This window comes from Mesocricetus auratus, unplaced genomic scaffold (genome assembly GCF_017639785.1).
Source record: "Mesocricetus auratus isolate SY011 unplaced genomic scaffold, BCM_Maur_2.0 Super-Scaffold_100015, whole genome shotgun sequence".
Taxonomy (NCBI): Eukaryota; Metazoa; Chordata; class Mammalia; order Rodentia; family Cricetidae; genus Mesocricetus; species Mesocricetus auratus.
In genome coordinates, this window is record NW_024429198.1 from 8,667,873 (window position 1) to 8,684,681 (window position 16,809).

The window sequence follows — 16,809 nt, forward strand, 5'->3', positions numbered from 1 at the left end:
CCTGCCTCCCCTGCCTTTCCTTCATCTTCCCTTCCCTTTATGTGTTCATGACGGTTACTCTTCATTCCACCTGTGTGAACGTAGGCTGGCTGCAGCAGCGCGTCAGGTGGGACTGTGAGTCTGCTAATGAGTCACAGGTTTGGGCTGCACTAAATGGTGTAAGCAAACGCGTTAGAATAACATTTCGAGAGTGTGAAAAATTGAAAAAGGAGGATAAACTGTGGAGTGATGTGAGAAGTTATTTTTGGGTTGTTGTCCTTCAAAGGAAAATTGGAAGCTTTAAGGAAAAGCTAATATATGTCTCGTTTAGGACACTAAGCCCGAAGTGACCTCACACGGTTTTCTGCTTTTGAATCTCAGACAATCAAATTCTTGTTCACCAAATTTCAGTCGTAGAGACTTAATGGCCTTTAGGAGATCTATAGTCTATCAACCCCCACTTGCAAATACCAATTTTGTTAGCATGAAAATCCTTAAGCTTATCTATCACCTTACCTCTCAATTCCCTAGAAGTCATATAGTTATCACTTTGACTTTAGGGTCGTCTGAATCAGAGAAGACAAACGGTGGCTTCATAGATACCAGTCTGGGGCCTGTAGTGAACTCTACCTGCTGACTCTGCTCTGACACTAAACTCTGTGTGCTTTGGTTTTGTCGTCTGCGGATGGGGTACTAGTTGCATTAGGTCACCCATTTTTGTGAAGGATAAAAGACTGGCACTTGGCAAATGTTTATCATGGTAATTGGTGCATAGTAAATATTGGCACCTCTCATTTTAGGAAAGATATCAGACAGACGAGTTTGAATATTTTCATTCTTTTTTTTTAATTTTTATTTTATGTTGGACTGGTGATTCCTTGAGCTTTATTAATGATAGATAGCTATGCTTAAGATTTTACTAAAGAGCCGGGCGTTGGTGGCACACGCCTTTAATCCCAGCACTCGGGAGGCAGAGGCAGGCGGATCTCTGTGAGCTCGAGGCCAGCCTGGTCTACAGAGCTAGTTCCAGGACAGCCTCCAAAACAATACAGAGAAACCTTGTCTTGAAAAACCAATAAAAAAAAAAAGATTTTACTAAGTCAGACCTTTTTTTTTTCCAAAAGAAGGATTTATTTTAATTTTAATTTTGTGTATATGTGTGTTATGTGTACATGGGAGTGTAGGTGCCCATGGAGGCTATAGGCATCAGATCACCTGGAGATAGAGTTATGAGAGGTTGTGAGCTGACATGGGTACTGGGGATCGATCTCAGGTCTTCATTGGGAGCAGCAAGCTGTTAACTGCTGAGCCATCCTTCAGTCACTGACTTAGGTTTAAAAAGAGAATTTTTATTTTTTTTTTATTTTTTGCGAGACAGATCTTACTATATGGTCCCAGATTGGCCTTGAAATGCGTATTTACTTTTCTACAGCAGTTTTAGTTTCACAGCAAAAGTGTGTAGAAAATGTGATTTTTTTTAAAGGAGTATTTTTTAAAAGTTTCCCAGCACAAAGTTTGGCATTGAGAGGAAGCTATACTAACTTTGTCAGTTTTTATTGTGTTAAATGAGATGAAACTGAAAACAAGAAACAAGAAAATCTCTGACCTCAGCATATATTTTATATAAATACTGAAATTCTTAACAAACTTGAGGACTTTAGTTCGTAATGAGGAGCCCTGTCATTTATTTTTGTGAGTGATGTTGATAATAGAAATTGAATTTTCAGTTGAGGATTTTAAAGTTCACAGAGTTAGAGCCATCTCTTGAATTTGAAATAGACTCCCGCAAGATTTTAAACTGCATTACGGACCTGATTCATTTCTTAGAGTGAGCCCATCAGCAGGAAGGGCCTGGAGGTGATGGTCACGTGGACTCTTGACCAGAGCTAGCTTTGGCAGGTAATCCTAACGTCTTGAAGTATATTGAAAGCTTTGTTGGCGAAGTGTAGCATTCTAGATGAATTTTATCCTGTCATGTAGTACACTTGTGGTTCCTTATAATACCTGATGTTGTGTGTGGCTTTGGTGATGTAAAAGGTGCATTAATCACACAGTGTCACATAACATTCTTATTATATGCCCCAGAAACCCCTGATCATTCTGTGATCAAGAACTTGATCGGTTCTTCATTTTTCTGATCACTGATGATTCGTTTGGTCATTCACTCACTAGAAGAAGTGTTGATTGAGTGTATAGGTTTTGGGGGTATTAATGTATTGATTATGCTATCATGGGTTAGGAATTAGCATCAGCAGGCAGCACTCCGTACTTGTAAGTGATCTAGCTTGTTTTAGGAAGCGGTAGGTGGTTGTGTTAGTTGTGGCTTGATGGAAGCTGCCCTGATGACTTGAAGTGCTGTTTTCTTGGTGGAGCAATGTATGGAGAGAGGACAAGCTGTCTTCAAGTGTTAGACACGAGGTTGTGAGCTGGTATGGTGATGCCTCTCAGAAGGCCTCTGGTGGTGCAGATGGAAGTGAGTCCTGAGGAGTGCCTTAAGTGGCTTTGCTGCAAGGAGGTGGAGACAGCTCTGTTTGTGTCTTTCTGCAGTCCTCCCACACAGGCTAGGGAGGAGGAAAGTTCTCACTCCTGCTCTTCCTGCCTTCTGTGAACTCGCAGAGCTCTCATTTTTTCCTCTTGCTGAATGGTTCAACAGCAGCCATGTTTCTGGTTTTGTTCCCCTCATGAGGTTTAACAGTTGTCATAAGCCTGGAACTCCTGTGTAGACTACACAAGGTTGGTCTCAGACTCAAGAGAAATTTGCAAGCTTCTGCCCCCTGAGTACTGGTACTAAAGGCAACGTGCCACCACACCTAGTCCAAAAATACTGCATGCTGTCTAGTCTAGGCTGTCCTCAGCTATCCTGCCTGTGTCTCCCAAGGGCTGTTATTATAAAGGTGTTTTTGGCTTCCTGCTAGTGTTGTTAAGCAACCCAAATGTTACCTATACCTTTCATGCTTTTCCATATGCTCATTTTTTTTAGTTGTTTTTACAATTGTGTCATATACTCTTTGTACTTGTTTACATTCCTTATCCAAATCCCTGACTTCCTTTTTCTTTTTTGTTTTTGAGATGGGGTCTCACTTTGTTTTCCAGGCTGGCTTGGGGTTCACCATCTTCCCACCTCTACCTCAGGAGCTTTAGGGTTGCAGGAGTTATACCATCTTACTGGCCTCCAGATCCTTGTGTTTTAATACAGGACCTGTGGCTTATTCTAAAGCATGAACTTTATAAAAATGTTAGTAGAGAATGGGTATTTTAAAACCAGGCTAAGTCATGTGCCAATTTGTAACTCTTGGGTATTTTAAATGTCTGTGGGGTTAAAGTAGGTTGTAAAAATAATAGTATACTAAGCATATTGCTTTGGTTAACTGAGGACATAGTATGTCTAGAGATTGAAAATGAATTCCATAGTAAAGGTATTATAATAAAAGTTAAAGATAGCAACTACTGTATTTAAAAAAGAAAAAACACCCAAGAGCTAAACTTCATTTCCAGTAGATGGCATTGTAAGACTATTTTTCTATTTTCTTACACTCCCTTTTGCTGGGAGAATGAAAATTTGTTTCTTCCTGACAGCTGTGGTTTGTAAAGTGATTACATTGTTTCATGGACAGATTGCTAAGCCAGAACGACGGTATAACACATCTCTAGGGCCTCTGGTTTTAATTATTGTGCCCAGCTAGCCAGTTCAGTAACCTCCTTCCTCCCCTTCCTCATTCTTTTATTCATTCAGAAATCTATTTATGGAAAACTCTTGTGTCTAGCTACCAGGCTGCTGTTTGATGATACACTGTGCAGATAAGACAGATGTGGATTAGTTCAGCTGAGCCTTCAGTTTCTCCATGCTCTGGGTATTAGAATGGTAATGAGGATACGTTCCAGGGTAGGTAAGAGGTGGGCTAGAATAAGAATTCCTACTTTACCAGCTCCTTTAGGCAGGCCATCTACCTGAAGGTTAGTTTTCCCTCTCTCTCAGTGCACAATGATCAAACATGTTTTAGGGCACTTGTGACAGTTAAATGAGTAAATATGGTGAAACATTAGACCAGTGCCTGGCCCAGCAAATACCAGCTACTACTACTACTACTACTACACACACACACACACACACACACACACACACACACACACACACACACAATTTCTTGTTGTACGTACTACCACAGCTGCTCTTGCCCCAGAACCAGACAGGCAGCATGCATTGAGCACTGAGCAGTGAACTAAGTTTATATAACTGATGCAATATTGTACTGCCATTCTAGACCTGTGTGAAGAATTAAAGGTAAAATTAGCACATGCTTGGTTTATTATTTCTTTCTAGAGGTGACATTTTGGGGTTTAGTATATGCTTGTCATGTTTGTATTGCTGTGCTAATCACATTAATGAAGCACCAATATTCCTGTCTCTCACAGAAGCTTGGTCAGAGAAACTCAAATTCTAACTCTTGCCATTAGAATGCAGTATTTTTGGGCTAGGTGTGGTGGCACATTGCCTTTAATACCAGTACTCGGGGCAGAAGCTTGCAAATTCCTCTTGAGTCTGAGGCCAACCTTGTGTAGTCTACACAGGAGTTCCAGGCCATCCAGGGCTATAGAATGAGATCGCATCCCAAAAAACAAAAAGAGAGTTCAGTTGAACGTCATTGCCAAGGTGGTTACGAGGTTGGTGAAGGGAAAGCTTCATTTGGTTCATGACCCTCTGAGTCGGGTAGCAACCTCTGCATTGTGAGCCTGCAAAGGAATTCTGGGAAACTCAACAGCTCCTCTTCTTGCAGATTCCACTGTGTAAAGTGATTAGATTCAACATAGACTACACAATTCATTTTATTGAAGAGATGATGCCTGAGGTAAGAGAAAATATTGCTTAACAGCTCAATGTATTTTATTGTTTTTATAATCTTTTTTTTTCCTTAAAAAAAAAAGACACACACAATTGAAGTTGGTCAACTCCAGCTTTTTGCTGCTTGAGACCCATGAAATACCATGTTCACTGTCAAAAGGATTGCTGTAATGTAGCTCTGGTACCACTGTTCAAAAATGTAAACTCATTGACCTATTTCTGAACCCATATCTGCTCATGCTGCATCTGCTGATAGTCACTGTACATCTGTTCCCAGTTTTGCTTAAGGGACAGAGCTTGGGTCCTGGCCAGTCTCAGAGAGAGGAATGGAATAGTAAAGCTAAATCCAAGAGCTGTTGGAATAATCTTACTCATTATCTCCACTGACAAGATCAGTGCTTGCTTCATTTTTCTTCCCATATATTTACATTTTTTTCCTAATTGTTTTTCCTTGCAGATGCTAAACAGCAGATTTATCTAAATATATGCAAGAGATTTAAAATTCCAAAGTAAGATTAATGTGAATCTCAGAGTGATTCATTGCCTGATCTTGACTTCAGTGTCGTCAACAAATCACACTAAGAAACAACAGCTAGACAGCAAACAAGCCTGTGTGCTTGATGTGCCGGTGTTGGGGTCGATTTCTGAAGCCTTTGGCTCTTGGAATTTGTTTAACTGGGAAATGCTGTCATGGATGGCAGGGAGCAATGAGGAGGGATTGATGGGCCTGATGTGCATACTAAATTTACAGCCTCTTTCATTCTGGGCCAGTCGGGTTCTTTCTACCTGCATTTAAATGGCCTTAAAGAGCAAGGACTGCCCCTTCCTTCTGTGTGTAGGGAATTTTTAGCTTTTGTTTTGCTTCTGTTTGGTTCTAAGGTCATAAGCCTTCACTTATTGTTGTAAAACTTTATGATTCCTGACATGATCTCGTGCAGGTTGATTTATGAACCCTGAGCAAACCAAGTAGGTGGAAGACTTATGAGACAAAACTCACTTGCAGATATGTCAAGTTTAGCTTGTCTGCAGGAGGACTTTTTGTAGAGTTCCGCAGTTTTTCTCAGCCCTTTTATTTGCCTCTGTTAACAGTTTAAAATTTTTTGGTACAAAGGACTTCTGCTTTTTGGTAACTCGGCAACAGTGATCCTGGGTTGTGGGGGTAGGGTGGATGGGATGGGAGTCGGGGACAAGCTATTCAGCTTGTAGGTGTGTGTGTAACCTGAATTCACAAAAAGCTCCAAGGAGATTCTTATGCATCTTACAATTAGATTAGAGGAACATGATAGAAGTAAGACTTTAAGTTTCCAATGTTTTATTTGTACATTGTTGTAGAAATCCTAATGGTATTTTTGCCTATTTCATTTCTCTTTGAAATCGGCAAGCCATTTTAGGGTAGTGGCCAAGCTGTGTAGGGAATGCTTTTAGTGTAGTTTCAACAAACCCTTTGAGATACTTGGCTAGGACAAGTTAAAACTTCAGTTAATATATATTTGCAGATCTATAGTAATTTGATTTTGACTTGTTTTTCAGAATTTTTGTGTAAAAGGACTTGAACTGTTTTCTCTGTTCCTATTCAGAGATATTTTGGAATTATATGACTGGAATCTTAAAGGTAAATAATAGGGCTTACAGAAAAGAAATTCTAAGATGTATGTCACAGTGTATATAAAAACTCACATGAAATGGTGGGGGCATAGTTGTTTTTATTTTGTAAATACCTAAGTAAAAGCATGACAACTATAGAAATACTTGCTATCATTCAACAGGTTATAGATTTATAGGTTATAGATTTTGCTTCATGTAGTTTGTCAGTGCCTGTTAGCCAAGAAGATGGTACCAGTTATTACTAATGTAACTACGTTATTTATGTGCATTAAGGAAAAACTAATGACCATTACTGTAATAAACTTGTAAGTTAAGTTAGAAACCATACATTAAATCATACATGTGCAGATTAAAGACTTAATCTTGCAGGTGTCTGTGTTCCAGCAAGTTTTTAAAGTTGTGTATTGAAGGAAGACTCTTTGAAGCTAGTTTTTAAATGAAATGAATGAGCAGCTTTTTAAAACCAAGTGCATTGATAAATGGTTTCCTAAACTAACAGCTTCGTCTAGTTCCTTTGGTGTATTAATTAAGAACTGAAGGAATTAGCATATAAGCACATATTATATAATAGTATAGTTCAATTATAACAAAGATGTTGATACTTTTTAGCTTAAAAAGTGATTTTCTGTACGCATGGCTCCTTGGCTTTCATCCTCCCCTTGAGTTGCCCTAGGCCCCTCATTTCAGTCCTCACTGGACGCCCTGGCAGTTGTTGATGATGGATTGAGCTATTGAGGCAGGGTGGGGGCAGTGGCACTTTTTTATGTTCCTACTTCTTGTGGCTTTTTTTTTTTTTATTTTTTGTGGTTCTCATAAATTTTGGGAATTAAGTTGCAGTGCTGGCTTCCTGAGGCTGCCTGATGTCTTTCTTGTGTTCTTTTTTCTTGTTTGCTGTAGGTCCTTTGTTTGAAGACAGTCCTCCCTGCTGCCCAAGGTTTCACTTCATGCCACGTTTTGTACGGTTTCTTCCAGGTAAATCTTTTGGCTTGTCAGTGACCTGGTGTGACTGTTGTGTCTGAAAATAAGCCTGCCATTCTCCTTTCAGGCTTTAGGGACAACTTTTTCATGTTGGATGCTGCTAATTATCTACTTCCCACGTTGAACTTGAAGATGCAAGACTTTACATGCTGAATTATACCTTTCGTAATTCACCATACTCCTAGGTTTAGTGAGCAATAGGCGAACTGATCTATACATTTGGCAGATGTACTTAGCAAAATGTCATGAAATAAAAAACAAAAATACATATTGCTTAATTCTGCATTTGGCCAATTGGAAAACTACTAGTGAAAAATTTAATTTATATATTTATAGCTATGTTAAAATGACTGCAATAATAGTTATATTAAGGTGGTAGGACTTAGGTGATTATTTTCTATTTTGATAGATAAGTTTAAATTATTTTTCAATGAAAAAGAATACATAGTTTCTTTTCTCATTAAATTAAAATGTATAAGTAAATGAATAATTTAGTTTGTAAAGTAATGTTTAATTGTTTTCTGATTTTTTTTTTCAAGAATGTACTTGTAAGATATGGCAATATTTAGTGTCATGAACGTTTGGGTTTTAATGAAATCTCCGGCAGTCTTATTTGCAGTCTTTTCCTTGGAGTCTTGTGTCATGCAATCTCTTTCTCAGATCTTAGCAGTTACCTGTTCTGTTGAGTGCTGTGCAGTCTTGCAGAGCACTGCTACCACTGAGTGCCTGCCTCTCGCCATTCCTCCCTCAGCTGGGTAATGTTTTTCCCTTTTCTACTCTAATGGCTGTTACAACTCAGCCACTGAGTCCTTGGGTAAAACCTTGAATCATGCCAACACTCGAAATGAATTTGTTCCTGGAATTGAGCTCCAGTATTTCTCCTGTGGTGACATCTTCTGTATTCCCTTATCGCTCGCCTTGTTTCAGCTGACTCCGCCCCTTCGAGTGCACAGCCACATGGCTTTGCTTTCTTTACTAAGTTCCCTCACTTGGGTCTTTCTGTCACTTTGTTCCCTTGTGCCATTACCCTGGCCGTGTCATCCTTCCAGCCCACCTGCCTTCTCTAACATGGGACGACTCAGAATTGGAGGCAGGACATACAGCTGCTGCTTTCCATTTGTCTGCACCGAGCTGGAGCGTCATCTTCACGCAGTTTTCTCCCGTCACTTTGAGAGGCCCAGCTCTGCACTCGTGTTGCTCCTGCCTCTTGCTCTGAGGTGGTGTGCCAGGTCTTCCTCATGCTTTGGAACCTGAGGGATGCTGGCTTCCTCAAGCATTCTTAATCTGCTTCAACACAAGTTTTGCTTCAGTGAGAGATGCCCTCCCTTCCTGTCCAGTCCACTGAGGCCTCTGATGTCAGCCTGCTGCAGAGCAGTGCAGAGGACATGTTACAGTTTCGTACTCTTCCTGAGATGGGGCCTGGGCTCTTGGTGCCATCCTTTTGCATTTATTTGTTTGTTTATTTATTTATTTATTTATTTTTGGCCTCATTGGTTCCTGTTAGTTGCTTTTATTTGTCTGCTGGTTCCTGGAGAGTTTAAGGAAAGGATACTCTTTTTTTTTTTTTTTTTTTTTTCAGTTCTGTCACACAGGCTTATTTTTATGTTAGAAGAGCAGCACTTGTTTTTTAAGATTATTGTTGATTTCATTTAGGAAATGCACTCAGAAGCTGCTTTTCCTTGTTGCTTCTGGTTTCATTTCAAGTGAATGGATCTTTGATTTCATAATGGAGCTTCAACAACAATGTCTCTAGAAAATAGAGACATTGCTGGAAAGCCTGTCCCTTCTGTACCTCTCTGTCTCTCGGCATTTCTTATCACATCTATAAGAAAGTAGGCAGTTTTAAAACCGTCTTACAGAAAAATCTTACTTTATGGGATTTCAAGTGTACAAAATGCTTCTCATAACTATAGGGTAACATTTAGGCTGTCAGAAATGAAAAGGTCTATTGCTTTATTTTAAAACAGGATTTGCTTTTGTATTAGACTTGCCCCTGAAAATATGCAGGTTTTAAAAAGCTTGAAGACTACAGAACAATACCCACTGTATAAAGTTCTTCTTGTGCTGGGTGGCACGTGGTTGATTTGTTTGTCACAATATGACTTCATTAAAGATCATTTTAAGAAGGGAATTAAAAGTCACATTTGATATATATTTCCATATGTTTCTGTGCATGAGGTTTTTCTCTTATATAGTCATATTAGTCTTACATCCTATTTTTAAATAATTCATTGAGCAGATGGGTATTTTTTTTTAAGGGTTCTGTTCTATAGTGCCAGATTTCTTATCAAAGGAAACACAGCAATTATGTTGCCATGAAAAAGATGCTGTTACTCTTTAACATTAGGCCCTGGGCAGGTCTTCCCTCTCTTGTCTCCTTCCTACATTATTTTCTTTGTAAAACACATTCAACCAGTCCCTCCTTTGAGGCCAAGGATAAACACTGCCCCCTTCCTTCCTGGCCTCTCTTCTGTATTGATAGAGTTCCAAACTTGGCATCTTGATGTCTGTCTCTTCCAATTCTAGAGTTACAGGTGATAATGTGATTTTTAGCAGCTATTGGGGATTCCATAAATACTTGCTTACTGATCTCATTTAGTGGATCATAATAGCACGTTATTTATTTTTATTTCATGTGTGTGTGTGAGTGCCTTCATGTGTTTACATGGTGCCACGGAGGACAGGGGAGGACATGACATCTCCTGGGAATGAAGGTACAGATAGTTGGGAGCCTTTGTGTGGGTCCTGGGAATGAACCCAGGCCCTCTGTGAAAGCGGCAAGTACTCTTGAATACGCAGACATTTTCCTAGCCTGATAGTACTTGGTTACTGATGTTTTAGTTATTCATGAAGGTGCTTTTCAAACAGTTGTTGTTGCCTCTACCCTACTTTCAATCTTTTTCTTATTTTGCTTTTTAAAAAGACATTCTTACTATGTAGCCCAGGTTGCCTCATAACCCACTCTATAGCCCAGGCTAGCCTCAAGCTCATTTTTTCCTTATGCCTTGGCCGCTTAAGTATTAGGATTATGGGCATGTATCATCAAACCTGGCTTTTGTCTTTCCTTTTTCTCTACCCATGTTCTAACTGTACCCAACCCTGCTTAGCTTCCAAACCACGTCAGTTTGGGTTTGTTCAGGGGGACATGGCTTTAGACTGTATCTCATTTTCCTAAAGTAAAGCTTTAGCCAAACTGTGGCAAGATATTGACAGTACATATATCCTAAGGATGGGACTCAGTGACTTTTTGTGAGGTAAATGTTGACTCTTTTCAGTGCCAGATTAAGATCACCAGTGTCTGAGAAGCCACTCTGGACCTGCCCTTTCGTTGTCCATTACCTTGGTAGAGACCACCCTTCTGGCCGGCAGTACTGAGCACTAGGTTTACCTGTTTTTGAAATATATAAACTGGAATTGTATGTTTTCTTTTGTTCAGTATGTTTTTGAGACGTCTACTGTTGCAGGTACTGTAGTTGGCTCATTTGCCTGGTTGTGCCATTTTATATGGAATGACTAAACTATCTGATTAATGAACATTTGAATATTGTCAGATTTCATAAATATATGTATATTAAAGTAGCATATATATGTTCTGCGTATGTATATATATAAGCATATATACATATATAAATATATTCCCTTCCTCTATATAAATATAGGAATGGAAATTATGGATGTTTTATGGTTCTTCAGTTTGTAGAAATGATCGTGCTATGAGTTGTGTGTTTAAAATTCACCTTCTTGACAACATTTGACACTCACTCACTCCCCACTCTCTGTTCCTCCCCATACCTCTTCTTTCTTTGATGTTGCTGGGCCAGGCTTCGAGCTGCTTCCACATCTTCTTTTCAGTTCAGCCCTTCTGCAAGAGTTCAGGAGTACCACAAGGTTTTGTCTGTCTGTTAGCTTTATTCCAGTGACTAATGAAACGGTGTGTCACCTTATCCACTTACTCAGCATTTCTTACTATTTTTTGAAGTGGTTGTTCAAATCTTGCCCATTGTTTAATTGGGTAATGTCTCTTCTTCTCCATATTTATTCACAGAATTTGTAAAAATACTGTATTTGGCATTTTTCTTTTAGTTTTAAATTTTCATTTTTTAAAGGTGTGTGTGCGTGCGTGCTTATGCGTGTGTGTGTGTGTGTGTGTGTGTGTGTGTGTGTGTTGCCTTGTGGAATCTGGGGACCAAACTTAGGTCTTCAAGGTTTTGTGAAGTGCCCCTGTCTGCCGAGCATCTTCACCAGGCCCCTTTTCCTCCTTTGAAATAATCTCCTCACTCTATAGTTCTGGGGGGAGCTCACTGTGTAGCCCAGGCTGGTCTTGAACTCTTGTCAGTCCTTCTGCCTTAGTTTCCTAAGTGCTGGGATTACAGGCACAAGGCACCTTGCCTTCTGTGAGAGCTGATGTCTATCAACATATTCTCCATAGACTGCTTTTTATGGTGTGTGGTGCTTTGTGATGGGCAGAGACTCCCAATCCCAGGCCTGTGTCCCAGCTTACATTTGTGGTTTCTCATTGCTGTAGCTGTTTGTGTCTTGTTGGCCAGTCTTGCCTATTCTAATGGCATCATGATTTTTTTGATAATTGGTATAAAATACAGGCCCAAACTCTTCATTTTCAATGTAGATATCAATTACCGCATACCATTTGTTGAAGACATTTCTTCACAGAACTGGAATGTTTTTGTCATCCACCCTTAATCAGGATGCCTTAGTGTATACAAACATACGAGAAAATATAAACTGAAAATTGAGCATACACTTCTGCTCATGTTTTAACCTATGTGAGGATTACTGTGCTTCGCTCTTCAAATGATATTGTCGAGCATGCTATATAACCTGCCCTTTTCACTCCAAAATGCCTCAGACATTTTTCTGTGTAAATGCTTTGTGTCATTTTTAATACAGACAAAGAAGAGGATTCTGTATTATAGATGGATATGACTTTTCTGGCAATTGTTCAGGTGATGAATAGTTGGAGGGTTTCTTGTTTTACCCATTCTGTAGACTACTTCAGCAGTAGTCTTGTCCATTTGTCTATTTGCATTTTGTATTTCTAAAGATAGAATTCTAAGATTGCTTTAATAGACTACACACACTTTAAATAAGAAAAAGTGGCCAGATTACCTCTTGAAAAAGTACATACCAGTTTATACCTCTGACCAAGAATTTTAGGGAAATAGTAAGTATTCTTTTGAAAAAGTTACTTGCTGACCTAATAGTTATACAGTTTTGCCCATGAAATACACAAAAATTAATGCCATTGTTAGTATATGCATGTTTCTTGAGAGACTAGATAGTTTTTCTACATTTCAAGTGATCATTATATTTATGTGAAACATTTTTTTCATTTACTACCTTTAAAAAAATTGAGACAGTCTCGTACTATTTTGCTCTGGCTGGGTTGGCACTCATGTAGACCAGGCTGGCCTTAGACTCACACTTCCACCTGCCTTTGTTTCCTTAGTGTTGGGATTACAGACACTTGGCTTGCTGCCTATTAATATCAGTGTGATATAATACTAAATTGAATGTTAAAGTGTCATCAGTCATCATAAATTTTTCTGATTTGAAGACGTCTATCTTAGTTGCCTTACACATATGTACAAACCCCTGCTTGATAGTATAAACTAGGCCTTGTTCAGTATGTGCCAGTTTGTCAGAAACCAAGTCGTAGAGCAGCTGCTGTATTTAGATTTTAGGAATCTTCCATTTGTTCCTCAGGTATCCTACTCTTCCCTCTGGTTGTAAAATAACTGGGAGGAACTAGACGAAGTTTAAGATTTTATTCTGACCAAAGCTGACAGGAATGGAAAGTAACTGTAGAGAAGAGTCTGTACTGCCTGCATCTTCACCTGAGTGAGCTGGGAAATCCTGAGTCAGTTTTGCAGGTCGACTGTCTAGCAAACTGATTTTTGGAAATTGTTCCATCTGGAGCAGTAGTTGTCAGGAATGGCTGGTAGGAGGCCAGGAGGATGTGAGGGTATTTCAACATTTCTAGGAAGTAATGTATTTGGGGAAACTTCAATTGATGGAGCATCTTTAATTTTTTATTTTAAAAATTTAAAAAAATTCATGTTATGAGTGTTTTCCCTGCATGTATGTACACCAGTATATGTACCTGATGGCCCTGGAGGCCAGATGAGTACATTGGATCCTCTTCACCTGAAGTTAGGTACATATGGGTGCTGTAATCTAAACCCAAATCCTCAGCAATAGGAGCAAGTGCTCTTAATTTCTAAGCCATCTCTAGCTCCTAATATAACTTTACATTTTGAAATTAAAAAATACCAACTTTAGAAAATGAAATCATTCCAAATCATCTTGGTAGGAATATGTGGAAGATGTAATAATATGGTTAATCTTAGGTTAAAGAACGGGGAAGGTATTTTTATGTTTCTTTGAATTGGGTGTTTGTTATATCATTGATAAATACTTGTTCCAGCAGCCATATATTTAATACAGATTCCCTAACAAATTGTTCTCCTCTTCCAAATCACCCAGCAATATAAACGGAGGGAGCTGGGTCTCTAAGAAACAGTTTATAAAGTCTGTCAGTTCATTAATGACTGTCCAGATTCATTCCCTGAAACACAAACTCCAGTTCTTCCCGAATAATGAGCCGTTGTCACGGTTCCAGCCCCAGAGCTGGCAGAATTCCTGCTAACCTTAGCTTACCCGCTCTAATTTCTCATTTGTATCATGTCCTATTTATCCTAGCCAGCGAGATAAAAATTACTTTGTTGCCTTCAGTGACATAATTCCATAAATCCCCAACATAAACATGTAGCAAAACAGACAAACCCAAAGAGCCATTTCATTAGCATTGGTAAACTCGTGGCAGTACAAGAGCAAGTGGCCATATGATTAATCCGTTTCAGAAAGCCATTGCACAAATATTTATTATGGTCTCTCTTTGCTGGGCGGGGGGTGAGGGATACAGCTTGTGCTCCATGTGCTGACACAGGACTCTTAGGTTCTGTCTATCTCTTCTAATATTTCCATCAAGATTGCATCCTGGTACCGAACATGGAGCAGAGCCTTGTCCCCTTCCTGGACCAACCTTTCCCCTCACCTTGTCTGTCCTGAGATTCTGCTTTTTCCACAGTTGTAAATAACTGTCTTTTTGTAGCTGCCATGAAGTTATTCAGTAGATTTTTAGCATGGGTTTATTTTCTCTTCCAGCGTGAGCAGCTTTGCTCCTGATGTGTTTGCTTGTTTAGTTATGTCCAGTTTCTGTGCTGCTGTAAAACTCCCTACCTTCTCACCAGCAGCTTTGCTCCCAAGCCAAACTGGAAACTGGGTAGTTGGTGTCTTTATAAGCGTTTATTAGCCTTGGTTTTTATCTTGCGGATATTCCTGTCCTAAATTGGGCAGTGCTCACACTACTTATTTAGTAGAATTTAAGACTTTAAGAGACAGTTGGTTTAGACTTGAGTATTTTCTTCTGACAGTAGCTCTTTTAGCCTTTTCACTTTAGGTACTTCCCATCCGTTTCACTGTATGGGGTCAGCCAGACATAACTGCATGCGGAGAGCTGCTGTTGCTGTTTCTAGATGCATCTGTTTATATTTGCTCCTTTCTCCATGCCTCCCTCCTCTCCCCCATAAAAATACGGAGACTTTTCCAGATCCTAGTGCAGACAACATTCTACTTCTTATCCTTCTAACGCAGTTTTCCCAAATAAATTTGGCACATTTTAGGAATATTGTAAGACTCACACTTGTGAGTCAAATATTAGCGTGCTCTTTCCTTAGTTCTTGGTGAATGGAATCAGTGTGGCAGATAAGCTCTGCCACCTTCCTGCTGTTCTTTCTGTATGTAGGCACATGGAGAGTGGAGTCACATATTCGTTTTCACCTGTCCCTCGTCTGCCTGTTGACATGAGAGGCTAACACCTTATGTGATCTGCTTCCTTCCTTCTCCCATGTGGGTCCCAGGGTTAAACTCTGCTCGTCAGGCTTAGTGGGAGGCACCTTTACCCACTGAACCATGTTGCTGGTTCCCCAGGTATTTTCTTTTTTTTTAATCAGTGTATTTTATCACAGCAGACATGAAACCAGGAGAAATGTCAACATAATAATTTGGAGGGACACAACTCTCTGTCTGTAACACCATGAGAATTTGCTAATCAAAAGTGAATATTGACTTTAAGGTAAATGTCTAGTAATAAGACATAAAAGTATCACCACTGTGAACAGTGATCTTGAGTCAGATAGAACAGGTCTTTGGGTAGTCTCTTTGTAATTAGGTATATTTTTAAGAGACTTGTGGTCTTTGATGAAGATAATTTGTTTTCAAAATGTTATCTCTTTTAGAACTTTTGTGATTAGTCATTATTTATGTACTACTTGAGGGCCTAAGATCTGTGGATTTTTGTTTGGAGTGAGCATAATTGGAACATGAGCTCACTCTCAGAGTCTGGCACCTAATACTAGAAAACATCCTCCAGTTGTAAAATAAACCAAGTTCAGTGAGTGCTGTAAAGCTCTTCAATTGTTGCTATGCTGCTGGCCTTCTAACCCTCTCCTGCTTAATTAATGTGTCCTCCACACCTGCCTAGCAATTCCTGGAACATACCCGTCTCAGGAGGTCTTTGGACTTTGGCTAATTCTTCTCCTGAAACCCTCTACCCATTGTGATTGTTGGTTGACTGTACACAGTCTAGAATTACCTGGGCAAAGAGTTTACATGTGGGATTTCGTGCATTAGGTTGTGGGCGTGTCTGTGCTGTGATTGTCTTGATTATGTTAATTTGGGAGAGTTGGTGGTGCCATTCCTGAGCTCTGGACTGTATAGAAAAGGAGAAAGTCAGCTGAGTGCACGCATGTGTGCCATTCCTTCTCCTTGCGCTCTTGACTGTGGCTCTGGTGGGACTAGCTGTTACAAGTTCCTACAGCTGTGCTTGAGGAGCTGTCTAATGAACGTAACCTGCGGAGCTGTGAGCTCACATAACCCTTTCTCCCCTGCTCTCGGGGTATTTTACCACAGCAACAGGAAAGGAAGTTACGACACTGAGGTAGCTGCATGGTAGGAAGGCCCTTGTCTAAAGTTTCGTTTTTTGTTTTGGTATTTCTTTCTGTGCTGAGGGGTAAACCTTACCCATGCTAGGGAAGCTCTCTACCACTGAGCATAGCTTCAGTCCTTTTATTATGTGTATCTCTTTCAAAGATGCCTTCTCTGACTAGACTATCCTAATATATACCTAATGTATATTATATTTACTTATATATTGTATATTTACATATGTTATATATAATTATATGTCATATGTGTATATGTAATTATATATAATTTTTTTAACCAGGTGTTACTATGTAGTACAGGCTAGCCTTAGATTCACAATCTCCTTGCCTGAGCCTCCTGAGTCTGAGATTATAGGCATAAGCCATCATGTCCATCTCCTT

At 39.5% G+C, this 16,809-nt stretch overlaps 1 protein-coding gene across 6 annotated transcripts in view; it reads left to right on the forward strand.

The window, feature by feature from the left end:
- The window catches only part of Drosha (drosha ribonuclease III), a 105,710-nt gene that overhangs the window by 27,314 nt on the left and 61,587 nt on the right, over positions 1–16,809 (forward strand). For all 6 annotated transcript variants that reach the window (XM_021231797.2, XM_021231798.2, XM_040757643.1 and 3 more), the window contains 3 exons: positions 4,755–4,826; positions 6,350–6,431; positions 7,322–7,396. In XM_021231797.2, coding sequence (XP_021087456.1) covers positions 4,755–4,826; positions 6,350–6,431; positions 7,322–7,396 — 229 coding nt within the window. The remainder of the gene's footprint in view (positions 1–4,754; positions 4,827–6,349; positions 6,432–7,321; positions 7,397–16,809) is intronic.